The sequence below is a fragment of the Rattus rattus genome, chromosome 6 (assembly GCF_011064425.1).
Source record: "Rattus rattus isolate New Zealand chromosome 6, Rrattus_CSIRO_v1, whole genome shotgun sequence".
NCBI classification, from domain to species: Eukaryota; Metazoa; Chordata; class Mammalia; order Rodentia; family Muridae; genus Rattus; species Rattus rattus.
The window spans coordinates 97,057,195-97,073,698 of record NC_046159.1 but is presented as its reverse complement, the minus strand read 5'-3'; the positions used below and the strand labels follow the sequence as shown (position 1 = coordinate 97,073,698).

The following is a 16,504-nucleotide window of genomic DNA, read 5'->3' as shown; positions in this document are numbered from 1 at the left end:
TTTATTTTTGTTTTGGAAGCAAGTAGGTGATTTCTCAAATGCCAACCCTTTCAATACAGCTACTAACACATACGAGAATGATTGAACAGTGTATTCACAAATGTTGAGTTTTCACAAGCTGTGTACTCACATCTACACCAGGAAATTTTGTTTCCAAATGAGTGGGTCTACAAACATGTGCATATCTGAACTAGTTTGAAAATCTGTTTCTATCAAACATGTTTTCTCATCAAAAAATCTCTCACCATACAAAGGTCAGGAAACCAAAACAATGCAGAGAGCAATTCATTAGATAGCCTCTCTGCAAAAATATATGTCTGTGACTCAGAAGAAATTAAGAAACAGAAAGTCCTACGGAGATTTAGTCAACACTAATATAGACCCTCACATTTCCACAGCAGACTAGTTCATTTCTAGGAGTTCAGTGTTTATTCATTTAAAGTGTATTAGTACCAACATAAATAGCTACTTTAGACTTTCCTTCAGCCAACCTTTAAACCCCCATAGATTTCTATATATGATAACGTGACTTAAGTAGGCTTTAAAGTAAAAGAATAGAAATTGAAAAACAAGAAAAAGGCTGGTCCTAGCTCTAAGCAATCTCATTCAGAGGAATAAATCATGGTCATCCGGCTCAGCACTCTCACAGAGGTGGTTTACTATGAGGAAAATAAGGGAAAAACGAAGTTACCATTCGTGGGGTGATGTCACAGGTGAGGGAGGTACAAGATAGAAGGAGGCCTGCCATTGGAGGAGAAGGAAGGATGGGCGGGAGAGAAGTTTGAAGGAAGAGGAGGAGACTAGGACAGAAAGGAAGAGACAGGAGGGAGAGAAGCCTTGGTAGGACAATATGGCGGGTGACATTAAGATTCCACACTGTACCTTTACAGGTTGTTACAAGTGTTCTTAAGGGACGGATGGTACTGGGCTTTGTATGTTTAGGTGGGCAATTATATCTTATCAACTGGGTCAAAGGTTATTGTGTTGTGTGTTCTTTTATGTGACGGTTTGAGTGTAGGAAAGTGTGCAGCAGCAGGAGACTCTGGGCCGCCAAGGAGTCGGGATGTGTTTCCGCCAAGATTTCTAGCAGATATCTTGGGGCACTGTGGTGTGACCCAGCGAGGTAAAAGACAACTATACCTTTTTTTATTTTTATATTTTTACAACAACAACCATAGAACAACTAAAGTTAAGGAGCAGCAGAAGTGAGGAGCATGCTGACCTCTTGGAGCTTACCTTTCTCTTTCTCCTTCAGTGAGGTCATATAAGTGATTGGCACCTCCATCAGCACAGGCTCTTAAGAGAGCTTCCAACAAAAAGAAAACAAGGCATGTCAGTAAAGATGGCAGTGCAGTCTCTTGTGTGAGCATCACTGAAAAGCAAACACTCAGAGCCACTCTACCCCGGATGGTGACATTTACCTTATGGTATTTCTGTTGTTCTTACAAATGACTCTACATAGGAAGACAGAACCACCACAGACCCTCTGTATCTTCTCAGTCCTTCTGAACAGAGGTGGAGAGGGTGCTACCCTATTCTCCAACTGTTTGTCCCTTTTGATTACAGAAGCTGGGTCCGGCTTACGAAGGCAGCAGGACAGAGCTTCTGACAGTCAGGTGTTCTGCTGTTAACATGCTGCCTGCCTTTGGACTGCCACTGGAACAGTGGTACTTTCAAGTGGAAGCCTGTCTCACTGTTCTGTGCCTCCTTTGTCTTCTCTCTGGAAGCACTGAAGACCTTCCTTTTCTCTGATGCTTCGAACTTGAAAATTATGCCTAAGCAACCTATGTTTCCCAAAGCTGAGGAAGCATCTTTCTCAAGTTCTGAATGAATCTAAGTCATCCTAATGCAATTACTTTCCGTCTTCCATCCTGTCTGCCTTTCTGTCTCTGGGAATTACACATAAGCATTTCTGTGACAGCATTACCTGCCCTCAACCTTTCCCCAAATATTTCATTCTTACCTTTCTTCTGTATGTGACATTCCTTCAACACTCTTTCACTTTATAAAACCTCATTTCAATTATGTCAAATATCAGTATTGTATTAATAATTATATGTATTAAGATTACTGTTTTTAAATTATTAAATCAATTTTCAAGAAAGGATTTTTATTGCTACTTTTTCCCCCACCTTTATTAAATTGGGTATTTCTTATTTACATTTCAAATGTTATTCCCTTTCCTGGTTTCCAGGCCAATAACCCCCAGCTGCTCCCCCTCCCATTCTATGTGGGTGGTCCCCTCCCCATCCTCCCCCCATTACCGCCCTCCCAACAATGATCCTGATCACTGGGGATCCAGCCTTGGCAGGACCAAGGGCTTCCCCTTCCACTGGTGCCCCTACAAGGCTATTCATTGCCACCTATGAATTGGAGCCCAGGGTCAGTCCATGTACAGTCTTTGGATAATGGCTTAGTACCTGGAAGCTGTGGTTGGTTGGCACTGTTGTTCACATGGGGTCTCAAGCCCATTTACCTCTTTCAGGCCTTTCTCTGATTCCTTCAACTGGGGTACTATTCTCAATTCAGTGGTTTGCTGCTGGAATTCGCCTATGTATTTGCCATATTCTAGCTGTGTCTCTCAGGAGAGATCTACATCTGGTTCCTGTCAGCCTGCACCTCTATGCTTCATCCATCTTATCTAGTTTGGTGGCTGTATATGTATGGGCCACACGGGGGGGGGGCAGGTTCTGAATGGGTGTTCCTTCAGTCTCTGTTCAAAACATTGCCTGCCTATGCCTTCCTAAGGGTATTCTTGTTCCTCTTACAAAGAAGGAGTGAAGCATCTGCATTTTTGTAATCCTTCTTGAGTTTCATGTGTTCTGTGCATCTTGGTTAATTTGAGCATTTGGGCTAATATCCACTTATCAATGAGTGCATACCATGTGTGTTTTTCTGTGATTGGGTTACCTCACTCAGGATGATATTTTCCAGTTCCATCCATTTGCCCATGTTTTTCATAAAGTCGTTGTTTTTGATAGCTGAGTAGTACTTCATTGTGTAGATGTACACATTATCTGTATCCATTCCTCTGTTGAAGGGCATCTGGGTTCTTTCCAGCTTCTGGCTATTATAAATAAGGCTGCTATGAAAATAGTAGAGCACGTGTCTTCGTTATATGTTGGGGCATCTTTTGGGTATATACCCAAGAGAGGTATAGCTGGGTCCTCAGGTAGCTCAATGTCCAACTTTCTAAGGAACCTCCAGACTGATTTCCAGAATGGTTATTCCAGTCTGCAATCCCACCAAAAATGGAGGAGTGTTCCTGTTTCTCCACATCCTCACCAGCATCTGCTGTGGCCAGAGCTTTTGATCTTAGCCATACTGACTGGTGTGAGGTGGAATCTCAGGGTTGCTTTGATGTGCGATTCCCTTATGACTAAAGATGTTGAACATTTCTTTAGGTGCTTCTCAGACATTCAATTTTCCTAACCTTTGAATTCTTTGTTTAGCTCTGGGCCCAATTTTTTAATAGGGTTATTTGTCTTCCTGCAGTCTAACTTCATGAGTTCTTTGTATATTTTGGATATAAGCCCTCTATCAGTTGTAGGATTGGTACATATCTTTTCCCAATGTGTTGGTTGCCATTTTGTCCTCACGACAGTGTCCTTTGCCTTACAGAAGCTTTGTAGCTTTATGAGGTCTCACTTGTCGATTCTTGATCTTAGAGCATAAGCCATTGTTGTTTTGTTAAGAAAATTTTCTCCAGTGCCCATGTGTTCGAGATTCTTCCCCACTTTTTCTTCTATTAGTTTGAGTATATCTGGTTTGATGTGGAGGTCCTTGATCCACTTGGACTTAAGCTTTGTACAGGGTGATAAAAATGGATCGATCTGCATTCTTCTACATGCTCACCTCCAGTTGAACCAGGACCATTTGCTGAAAATGCTATCTTTTTTCCATTGGATGGTTTTAGCTCCTTTGTCAAAATCAAGTGATCATAGGTGTGTATGGGTTCATTTCTGGGTCTTCAATTCTATTCCACTGGTCTATCTGTCTGTCTATGTACCAATACCAGGCAGTTTTTGACACTATTGCTCTGTAGTACTGCTTGAGTTCAGGGATAGTGATTCCCCAGAAATCCTTTTATTGTTGAGGATAGTTTTAGCTATCCTGGGTTTTTTGTTATTTCAGATGAATTTGTAAATTGTTCTTTCTAATTCTATGAAGAACTGGATTGGAATTTTGATGGGGATCTCATTGAATCTGTAGATCACTTTTGGTAAAATGGCCATTTTTAATATATTACTCATGTCAATCCATGAGCATGGAAGATCTTTCCATCTTCTGAGATATTCTTCAATTTCTTTCTTCAGAGGCTTGAAGTTCTTATCATACAGATCTTTCACTTGCTTGGTTAAAGTCGCACGGAGGAATTTTATATTATTTGGGACTATTATGAAGGGTGTAGTTTCCCTAATTTCTTTCTTGGTTTGTTTGTCTTTTGTGTAGAGGAAGGCTACTTATTTATTTGAATCAATTTTATACTTAGCCACTTTGCTGAAGTTGTTTATCAGGTTTAGTAGTTCTCTGGTAGAACTTTTGGGATCACTTAAATATACTATCATATCATCTGCACATAGTGATATTTTGACTTCTTCCTTTCCAATCTGTATCCCTTTGATCTCCTTTTGTTGTCTGATTGCTCTGGCTAGAACTTCAAGAACTATATTGAATAAGTAGGGAGAGAGTGGGCAGCCTTGTCTAGTCCCTGATTTTAGTGGAATTGCTTCAAGTTTTACTCCATTTAGTTTGATGTTAGCTACTGGTTTGCTGTATATAGCTTTTACTATATTTAGGTATGGGCCTTGAATTCCTATTCTTTCCAGGACTTTTATCATGAAGGGGTGTTGAATTTTGTAAAAGACTTTCTCAGCATCAAATGAAACGATCCTGTGGTTTTGTTCTTTCAGTTTATTTATATAGTGGATTACGTTGATGGTTTTCCGTATATTAAACCATTCCTCCATACCTGTGATGAAGCCTACTTGATCATGATGGATGACTGTTTTGATGTGTTCTTGAATTCAGTTTGCAAGAATTTTATTGAGAATCTTTGTGTCCATATTCATAAGGGAAATTGGTCTGAAGTTTTCTTTCTTTGTTAGGTCTTTGTGTGGTTTAGGTATTAATTGTGGCTTCATAGAAGGAATTTGGTAGTGCTCCATCTGTTTCAATTTTGTGGAATAGTTTGGATAATATTGGTACGAGGTCTTCTATGAAGGTCTGATAGAATTCTGCACTAAACCCGTCTGGACCTGGGCTCTTTTTGGTTGGGAGACCTTTAATGACTTCTTCTATTTCCTTAGGAATTATGGGGTTGTTTAACTGGTTTATCTGTTCCTGATTTAACTTCGGTACCTGGTATCTGTCTAGGAAATTGTCCATTTCCTGCAGATTTTCAAGTTTTGTTGAATCTTTGGTAGTAAGATCTGATGATTTTTTTGAATTTCCTCTGATTCTGATGTTATGTCTCCCTTTTCATTTCTGATTTTGTTAATTTGGATACACTCTCTGTGTCCTCTCATTAGTCTGGCTAAGGGTTTATCTATCTTGTTGATTTTCTCAAATAACTAGCTTTTGGTTCTGTTGATTCTTTGTATAGTCCTTTTGGTTTCTACTTGTTTGATTTCAGCTCTGAGTTTGATTATTTCCTACCTTCTACTCCTCCTGGGTGTATTTCCTTCTTTTTGTTCTAGAGCTTTTAGGTGTGCTGTCAAGCTGCTGATATATGCTCTCTCCTGTTTCTTTCTGCAGACACTCAGGGCTATGAGTTTTCCTCTTAGCACAGCTTTCATTGTGTCCCATAAGTTTGGGTATGTTTTACCTTCATTTTCATTAAATTCTAAGAAGTCTTTAATTTCTTTTTTTATTTCTTCCTTGACCAGGTTATCATTGAGTAGAGCATTGTTCAACTTCCATGTATATGTGGGTGTTCTTCCCTTATTGTTATTGAAGACCAGCTTTAGTCCAATGGTGGTCTGATAGGACGCATGGGATTATTTCTATCTTTCTGTATCCGTTGAGACCTGTTTTGAGACCAATTTGTTGCTACTTTTTAATTCTATTATTTCAAATAAAATATAATGAGATAAAACAAAAACTATCACATTGAACCTGGATAAAACAATGAGAAAAAAAAAAAAAACCCAGCCCCAGAGAAGGCACCAGAGATAAAGGCCCTCTCATTTTCACAGTTAGGATTCCCATTAAAAGCACTAAAGTGGAAGCCATATTATATATGTAAAAGGTCTCCTGCAGAACTGTGCATGCTGCTGGTTTTCTGAGATTTCATGCGAGATTTGAGCATGCTGACTTACAGAGCCTTAGCCTCATTTACTTATTTTATAAGAAAAAAAAAAAAAGAAAAATCCTTGTCCTAAGGATTAAGATTCAACTGCTTTTCATCTAAGAAGTAGGAGTAGCTGCAAGACATTGGTGATTTAACAGCATTACCTTTAACAGACCAATGTCTTGTCTTCTGCCCCTACACAACTATTAAGATCAAAGCTACTCAATACATTGGTTACTTTTTCATTGTTGATTTATACAAGAGTAATCATGAGTAATGATGCCATAGCCCCAAGTTTATGCTGTCTTGAAATTTCCTCCACCAAAGAAATCAGTCCATTATTTTCTTATTTAGTCTCAAGCAAGTGGCAGAATATAGGCAGATTGTGTTTTTTTTTTTTTTCCAAAATATTTCATGACTAGCTTGCATCCCAATTGCTAATAGTCTTTATTCCTGTCTCCTGGTTTCCATTATCTCTATTACTCTCAACAGCACTGTCTTCCAGACTCCAAATAGAGCAGCCCATGATGTTCCACTGGAAGCATTCAACTGCTTTCCTAGTCCAAAGTTTCAATGTCCTCCACACTAAGTCATTAGCATAAGTAAATACTCAAGACAGGAATAGCTTCAGAAGAAAGGAACTACTCTGTTGACCTATTTCTTCATTTAAAAACCATCCTATCACCCTAGTACGTGCAGATTTAAGAAGATTTAGAACATTCAACTCTAACTTTTGATATGTTAACATCAGGAGAGAGAATGTAATGGGTACCTAACAAACCTAGGGACAGACAGAAAAGCCCATCAAAATCTATTTTTTCTGTGATCCCTGTTATGTATGAAACAAAATCAGACTAGGGGGGTAATACACTAAGTTTTAGTTTGAGCTTTTTCATTATAGAGTGTGGATCATTTAAACAACTCAACTAGTAATTTAATAATACATTAGTCACAACATATGAAGATAATGAGCATTCAATAAAAAGTTTCTCGCCAAAAGACTATACATGGACTGACCCAGGGCTCCAACTGCCTATGTAGCAGAGAATAGCCTTGTTGGGGCACCAGTAGAAGGGGAAGCCCTTGGTCTTACCAAGGTTGGACCCCCTGTGTAGGAGAATATGGGGGAGGGCAATAAGTAGGATATATAGGGGGAATACCTGTATGGGGGAGGGGGAAGGGAGGGATTGGAGCTTATGGACAGAAAACCAGGAAGGGGAATAACCTTTGAAATATAAGTAAAGAAATATATAATAAAAAATTTAAAATTAAAAAAAAAATAAAAAATAAAATACTGTAAAAAAAAAGTTGAGAAGTTTACATTCTTAGAAAAGAACAGCCCAAGCTACCACAAAATATTAAATGAAAGCAGAGTTTCTATACAAACAATTCAGAGGGATGGCTGTTTCATTAACCACCCTAAACACTTCATAATGACTGGAACCCAGTTCATATTATGCTATGAATATAACAGACATTCATAGGATTTGTGGCACATTTCCTACATATCAAAGTCTTCATGAGTGAAGAGGGAGAAATGAAATCACATAAAATAGCAAAATATCACTGATTGGGGAGCATAAAAAGACTGATTAATAGAAACAGATGGCAAATGATCAGTAATTACCCTCAGAGTATAAAAAGTAATTCTCCATAAACAAAATTAACAAGTATATGAGATCTTTTATGTAAAAATTTATTTACTAAAGCAATATAAAATGTAAGAAATAGTGTTTAATTGATAAAAATTAACAAGTATAATGATATCAATTTCCATACTATATTACATAGCAAAGATCAGCTGAATTCAACATTTAAGTCTTTTAAGAGCCAGGGATAAAGATCAGTGATAGAGTGCTGACCTAGCATTTGTAAGGCATGGTTTTGTTCCCACTGATATCAAAAACAAACAAAACGAAACAAAACAAAAAACAGGTACATTTTCATTTGGTAGGCATCCAAGCGCTTGTTGCTGTGCAAGAAAATGGAGTAAGAAGTCAATGTATGTCTGTCCTCTAGACTAAGAAAAGCTTCATTTGCTGTGAGCAGGTAGTGGCTTCATCAGAGGAAGAGACAGAAAGGAACTTAACTCACCCAGCTCTGCTCAATTCCCCCGTTTCTCAATGAAAACAAAATGAAGACTTATTATTTCTAACATTTTATGTAACATTTATGGAAGTGTATGAAAAGACAACTAAATTTATCCATATCACCAAGGTTATAAGTAGAAAAACGAGTTAGAATAATAACTTAAAAAATGTACAGACTACACTCTTGTTACACATAAGTTAGAAACAGGGATTTATTCCTTCTAAAGGGAAAAAAAAATCCACTTTCAAAGCACCTTGATTTCCATAAGGAACCATAAAAATGTTCTTTATTTCTTTTAAGTTTTATTCACAAAAATATTTTCAAATTTTACAAATATATGAATAAAATTAATTTCAAAATATCTGAAGAATATAGCACAGTTTTCCACCATGCAATTTGAAAAACATGTAACCAATAAGGGAAGGACTATGTAACAGAACCAGAAGGGGTGGGCATTCTAAACGGCGAGTCAGATAAATCACAATAAATTGGTCCCAAAATGTTCATTCATCATAATTTAAATTGTCCTAAGCATTCCTGCATCAGTTAGCTCTTAATGTAAAATGTTCGTTAGCTTATAGAGCAAAATGTTCCCAGACTGTCCAGTAATGGTTGAAGAATTGTTTACTATGCTTCAGGTTGATTAACATCTGAAAACTAAAATACATGGAAAACCACTGGAGCAACTTTTCTATCTCAGCAACTCTGGGACTTTACATAACTTTGTGTTGGTTTTTAAATCAGCATTTAGCAATATTAACAAAAAAGAACTACATTCTCAATTACAGGTAAATTGGTTATTTCAATTTTCTTCTGCTGAATAAAACTGAAGAGAAATAATTTTACATACTGCAAAGTATACTATTAAAGTAATTCTAATTCCAAGTATTTATATGAAAAAAAAAAACAGAAAGAGGAGGAGGTGGAGAGAAAGAAAATAAAAATTTCACCATTTCAGTTACTTAAAATAAAACACCTGAGTTCATTTTAGTCCCAGTTTCTACGAACACTGACTAGCACAATGATTTTAAACTAATCCCTACAAATCGGAATTCTAATGGAAAAAATCACCAAAATTACTATGGTATATACCACCAAATCAGCATAAAAATCCAGAAATGACAGAAAGACAATGTAGATAAAGCAAGAAAGTGAGGTGCATAGGAAGAGGAATTCTGAATTATTATTTTTGAGGTGGATGGGTGGCCCCATCACTCAACTGGGGACTGTGCCTATCTACTAGATATAGTCTCTATGGGTTCTATCTACCCTTTGCTGGGTATTTCAGCTGTGTCTTCCCTGTTGGGTCTCTGGCATCTGGGACTTTCTAGTGGCTACCCCCCAGTTCCCCCTGACCCACTGCTACCCTCCTATCAAATTCCTGACCCTCTGTAAGTCTCCCCCATCTTCTCCCATATCTAAACTGTCTAAGTGGATCAAGGGCCTCCACATAAAACCAGTTATGATGAACCTAGTAGATGAGAAAGTAGGAAAGAACCTTGAACACAGGGGAAATTTTACTGAATAGAACGCCAATAAAGAACTGTCTTGTAACCATCCTAAAAAGTTAATGTACTTCATCAAGGCCTTCAAGACAGATGTGTTATTTCCACCATAAACCATCTCTCTATTCCTTACACTAGCTGTTTAACACTGAGTGTTTATATGTGTGTATGTATATGTATGTGCATTTGTATACCAATATATAAACATTATTGGTATATCGATATTTACCTATACATATAATATACATAATATATACATATATAGGTAATATATAATATATAATGTGTGCATATGGATGAAATTTAAATGCTGTGATATGAAACTTTTGTTCATAAGGAATATGAACTACATCTAATTTTAATTTCAAACTCATCAAAATGAACAAAAAGAAAACAGAAAGTTGAGGTTATAGTTCAGTAGCAGAGCACTTGCTTAGTATGTATGAAATCCTGGGATAAATTCCCAATACACAAGGGTAGGGGGTTTATGTACATGCATGTAGGAGGGGAAAAGAAAACACACACACATACATGGTAAAAAGAATAATTGAGAAGAATCCCTATTTTGGGGAAAGGGATTAATCAGGCAGAAACCAGGGTGTTTCCCAACCAGAGTCAAGGAGACTTCGCAGGTTTCCTCTTTTGCTACTATGAACCTTGAGACTGGCGATGTGGATTATGAAGTCTGCCATCCTGACCCCGAGCAGGACCCTAAGTAAGCAAGGGGACAAGTGTGAACACACTGAGTCCCCACTGCCATAGTTAAAGCCAGGACCAGTCTGAGTTCTTTAAATCAATAAATTTCATCCTGGCTGAGGCAAGTTTGAGTTGGGGTCTATGCCATTTAAAACAAGAAAACCCAACTAGGGAAAATATTAACTTCGAACTGAGAGGCAGAGTCCTGCAATCTATATGGAAAGAAGCTCTTAAAGCAGAGGTATCATGCTTCTGCCTGGTATGTAAATCACCAGGAAAGCCCTGGATGCAGCTTAGTCATTTAGCTCCTGGACTTGGTAAAGAGAGATAGATTAGTGTGCTTTCTCTTCCAAGGCTTTATTTCATGTAGAAAAAAGGTTTTACTCAGAAATGCATGGAAATATATTCTCTCCTAAAGAAATAACAATATACTTTCCTTAGAGGAGTGCTGAAATGCACACAAAATTAACTGCTGTTTAGAGATCTTTTTTAGGGTTTTAGATAGAGGGTTTTACTTATCGTGTATTTATGTGCAATTATTAAGTAAGCTCACACTATTTGTAATATTCTTCAGCTAGTAAGTGAGATACTCATTAAATTTTAGTCAAGTCCCTAACGCAAAGTTATCCTATTTCAAATGAAAATCAAGTGGTATTTATACTGAGCATCAACATGCATACTTCTGCACCAGCCCTAATGACCTGCTTCATGCCACGTAATGGAGATTTTTATTACCTTTTAGTAAATATTGCTGTGTAAATTCTATTATCTTTTCTCTCTCATTCTTCCCTCATAATATACTGCAGAGATGAAGTATGACATCTAGTTTTCCACAATCCTATTTATAAAGTCTATAATAATACCTCTTCAATTCTGGGTGTCACCAACTATCTAATTACTAAGAAATCTCAAAAAACACTTACCATCTGTTGGGTATCACCTAGCACAGAGAAATTTTTCTTAAAAATGGGCAAATCTCATTTTGTATAAGAAATGCTAAGTAACATAGATAAATAAAATTATCTTACATGTATAAAGAACATATGTATGTATCTATTTAACTAAATATGACTGTTACAATCAAGTAAGATCACAGTCCTTACCTGGTCACTAGTAACCAGCTACTCTTTGGGGAGTTGATCAATAGCAAATATAAACTCAATACACAATGAATAAGGCAAGCATGGAAGAGATCACAGTTGACTTGGCATGGTTCACATTAGTGATATTTCTGAGTGCTTCTCTGGAGCACTGAAGAACATTCAGTATTCCTAGACTCTACAAACTACAGGTCAACAACACCTTGCTGCTGTGGTTATGGCAACTGTAGTTGTTAAGGCCCTGTGTCCACAGTCATTTCAAGTTGAGAAGCAGGCTCTAACAGGAGCACACCCATACCTCAGCAGGCTGACCAGGTCACATAACTCATAGCTGTAAGGAATACTGCTCACACTATTCTGAAAACATTCCAATTTAAATACAAGACTATCACTAAGAAGCTACATTTCCTAAAGTCAGAGTAACTATATACTAGCTAAACTGACTTTGCATCTATTACATATCCACCTCTTATTTACTTAAAGCTCTATAACTTAATTATTAACACTAGTGACAACTGAAGACAAGCCCTTCTGACTGCCCTCTGGGAGACACTGAGTGGTTTGTATCATTTCATTTCCCAAGTTCATGAGGATAGGCCATCCCATTCATTCCACCATGAACAGTGAGCCTATGAAGGGGTAGTTTCTGTTGACCAGTTCACTGCATAGTGTACAATTATCCATAAGAGGCAGTGAGAATTTGCAGACAAGAGTCAGATATCCATGAATAACGTAGAGAAAAATGCTTGTAACTAGCCAGGGGAACAGGTACTAAAGAGTCAAGGATAGGAGCTGTTCACTTGGCAAAAATGTAATAGCCTTTAAGTAATGTTTTCAGCACTTTGCTGATGAAAATATGCTATAGAATGAATATAAAATAAATACAGGAGACTGTGGAGTGGGTGGAGCTCTTAGTCTATTTGCTCCTTCCTTTCCTAGTAAATCACCTCCACCCTTTCCTGAAGGCAAGAGGGAGGTCCCAGAGACACATGGCATCTGTCAAATGAAAGACACACTGTGGCATACATCAAAAGGAAAACAACTGTTACACAAACAGGTGATACTTGAATTTATTTTTCGTATACAGATAGAAGAAAATATTACCTATCCAGCTTATACTTACTCCTTTCCTGATACCTTGGATACTCATATGAAAATAGTTTAGTAAGATGGCTTAGCCAGTCGAAGTGCTTACCTTGCAAGGCTGAAGACATGAGTTCAAGCCTCAGAACCTGTGGAGGAAAGCTCTCTCTCTCTCTCTCTCTCTCTCTCTCTCTCTCTCTCTCTCTCTCTCTCTCTCTCTCTTGTTCTCCCTCTCTGATAAATTGAAAACTATTAATATACTCATGTTTTAAAAGAGTTTATGAAGTGAAAGTTTGCAGCAAACATCTCTCTTCTCTTACTTGGAGAATGATCTTTATACCTACAAGGTAAGACTATTAAGCTAACATCAACAAACAACTTAAGGAACCAGAAATTGATTAATATTTATATTTGCAACTAACTCAAGAATTCCACATATAACTTGAATATCTTTTTTTAATGAACATACTCATGAGCTAACTCTGCTTTAAAAGGAAAAAAATGGGGAACAGGCAGTGGGAGTGGGGTAGAGTGTACATGAAAGCTATGAGTAAAAGTAAAAGTAGTCCATTTAGAAAAGCAGGACTAACTGGGTACAAGTTCAAACCTACACATAATGACACAAACATTCAGTTGGGTTTTCTGTAGGCAGGCATTAACAGCTTTAAAAACAGGGAGACATCAATGGAGCTTAAAGAGATCATTCTTTTTCATTCGTAGAATACATAATGGTTCTTGGTACATGGGCTATCTCCAAGAAGTCTTAGGGACAATTTCCACTCTCTGTCTCTGTCTCTGTCTCCATCTCTCTGTCTCTCTCTGTCTCTCTCTGCCTCTGTCTGTCTGTCTGTCTCTCTCTCTCTCTCTTTCTCTGCCTCTGTCTCTGTCTCTCTGCCTCTGCCTCTGTCTCTGCCTCTCTGTCTCTCTGCCTCTCTCTCTCTCTCTCTCTCTCTCTCTCTCTCTCTCTCTCTCTCTCTCTCTCTCTCTCTCTCTCTCTCTCTCTCTCTCTCTCTCTCTCTCTCTCTCCCTCTGCCTCTCTCTCTCTCTCTCTCTCTCTCTCTCTCTCTCTCTCTCTCTCTGTGTGTGTGTGTGTGTGTGTGTGTGTGTGTGTGTGTGTGTGTGTGTGTGTGTGTGTTTTACACATGGTATCTTCAAATGTGTGTGCCAGTGCAGAGGTCAGGGGAGGATGTCACGTTTCCTACTGCTCTCTGCCGTAGTCCCTTAAGGCAGGATTCCTACTGAACTTGGAGCTCACTGTTTGCTTGTGGCAGAGCTGGCTGGTCCATGAGCTCCAGGAATCTACCCTACAAGGAGGAATTACTTGTCACCATACCCAGATTTCTGTTACAGGGATGCTAGGGGTTTGAACTTAGGTCACCATATGTTCTACAAGAGGTCTTACCTACGGAGCCATCTCCAGAGCTCTGGGAGATTAACCTTAATCCTAAACTTTAGACAAATAAAGAAGAGAGCCTAGCTTTAACAAATCACAGGGAAACTTCTACAAACATTTAAAAATAACTGGCTTTAGATCATCATTTAGTCAATAAACTGATACGTAAGTTGAGAAGTAAATAAATAAAAGCATTAAGACCATAGTAAAAAGAGATTCAGTATACAAGGAAGTCATTATTAACCTTAATTTAAAGACATGTGCTTATTTATTCAATAAGGAACTTCGGACATTCTAAGAAAATTACAATAAATAATAGTCTAATGAAAATAAGCTAAAAAATTCTTTACTACAAGTTTAATTGTCGCATTCAACTACACATAAATGGATCATTTACCATCATTGAGTGAGACTTGTCCCTGAGGTAACAGGGTAGTTCAGGTATGCCAGTCAGTATGTGCAGAACATCGAGTAAAAAACAAAGAGCAAAACTATGCAATCCTTTGGAGATGGAGAAAAAGCATCTGAAAACAAGCAAAATCCCATGTAAAAGACTCTAAAATGAAAGGCAGAAGGGAATGTAGCCCAATACAGTAACAGCCACACTTGAACCATCCACAGTTAGCATTGCTTAAATTTAACATGTAAGACATTGAAGTTCTCCTGTAACATCAGAAACGAGACAAGGATGTCAACACTTACTACTCCCTTCGACATAATATTCAAAATCTCAACCAAAATAATAAGGAAATTGTGGTAAGTATATTTGATACCCAAATTAGTTTCTAGCTCCAGTTGGTTATACCAACAAGTATTTAAAATTGTTCAGTAAAGCAAAGTAGGGATGAGGGATGAGGCAACTCCAGCTTAAGGTGTAAGACTCAGGAAGGGCAATCTTACAGCCAACTGTAAGGCACATGTGTTTCCAATGTAACAAAATACAGGACAGAAACAAGAGAAGATTATACCTTAAGCCCACCAGAGCTACTTCAGTGTTCTCTTGGAAGGGAAGGGATAAAGCCTGAAGCTGTCAAAGCTTGAAGTCACTCTTATTGGCACTGGTGTGCTGAAGGACGAGGTGCTTCTGCATCCACCAGTGTTTAATCCTTTAGAGTATGGCGTGCTTTGAACCAGTGACCTGATCTGTGAATGGAACTGGAAGATGGGAGCAGATCTAGGTACAGAGCAGCCACTGCCTCCATGGATTACTGGATACTGGCAGGGCTCGATGGAAAGAGTCACTAGAAACACTCGATGCAGAACTTGGAACTCACTGCAGTGAACCTGCCTATGACGGTGCTGGGAAAACTAACCCTGCAAAATGATGGACCAAAGACGCCTGACAAGACATGGACACAAGGATTCAATGGAATGTCCCTTCTTTGAGTAATGCCCCTCTTTATCCCCTTGTAGACACAGCTGAATGTCACCCTTGTTATAATGGAGACACACCACCAATGGGGTAGCTCAGCCTGAAAGGGCAAAGGAGAAGGCTCCATAGGCTCAGGTCCTCCACTTCAGTATTAGTAATTAAGGCTGGTTTAGAACTAAAATCAGGCTTAATAGGTAACTCATAAGACATATGCAATGTTTTTATTGTATTATATCTTCCCACCCCAACGGTGAATGTGTATCCAGTTAACTAATCATCTTTCAACTGTTTCAATGTCCTGAGAATTCCTACCTGGTCTCTTTCCTTCTCTCATTGTTACTCACTCTCCTAAAACCTCTCAAGCCTCATGCAATATCCTGCAGGGGCATTGGTGTCCCATTCGTGCTTGACCTGAACTGAACACAGCACAGCCTAAATACCTTTCAGAAATCCAGGCCAGGCCAGATCTGTTTTTTAACTCACCATTTTCTAATCTTAACTTGTGTAGACACAAAATGCCCCATGGGACAATGCATTTAACAAGCATTTTTCATGTTGGAATCAGTACTAAATTTCTACCCTGAAATACAGAACAAAGGAGATTTGACTTTAAATGCCCTTTGGACTTGCATACCACAAAGGGATGTGCATCTCCATCTATGCCTCCATTTCTAGCAAATAAGGGGAAATGAAAAGGGAAAATATATCTTGGGGCTTAAACATAAATTTTCACTTTCAAAATTACAAAGCATACACCTAAAGGAATGCTCTAACAAAATGTCCTAAATGTATAAAATGCATCTTGTACACTAAATACACTGATGAATGAAGAGGACAATGCCCTTCTACCCTATACCCAACTCTAACAAGTGCCATGATCTAACCCTTGGGATGGCTGTACAGCTACAGGATTTCTACTCACTGGATTGCCGTCCCATCCTGACAACCCCATCCTCCTCTGCAGTCCATACT

The 16,504-nt window shown here is 38.3% G+C and overlaps 1 protein-coding gene across 2 annotated transcripts in view; it reads right to left on the bottom strand.

The window, feature by feature from the left end:
* The window catches only part of Tpk1 (thiamin pyrophosphokinase 1), a 297,093-nt gene that overhangs the window by 192,554 nt on the left and 88,035 nt on the right, over positions 1-16,504 (bottom strand). For both annotated transcript variants that reach the window (XM_032906648.1, XM_032906647.1), the window contains one exon: positions 1,237-1,306. In XM_032906648.1, coding sequence (XP_032762539.1) covers positions 1,237-1,306 — 70 coding nt within the window. The remainder of the gene's footprint in view (positions 1-1,236; positions 1,307-16,504) is intronic.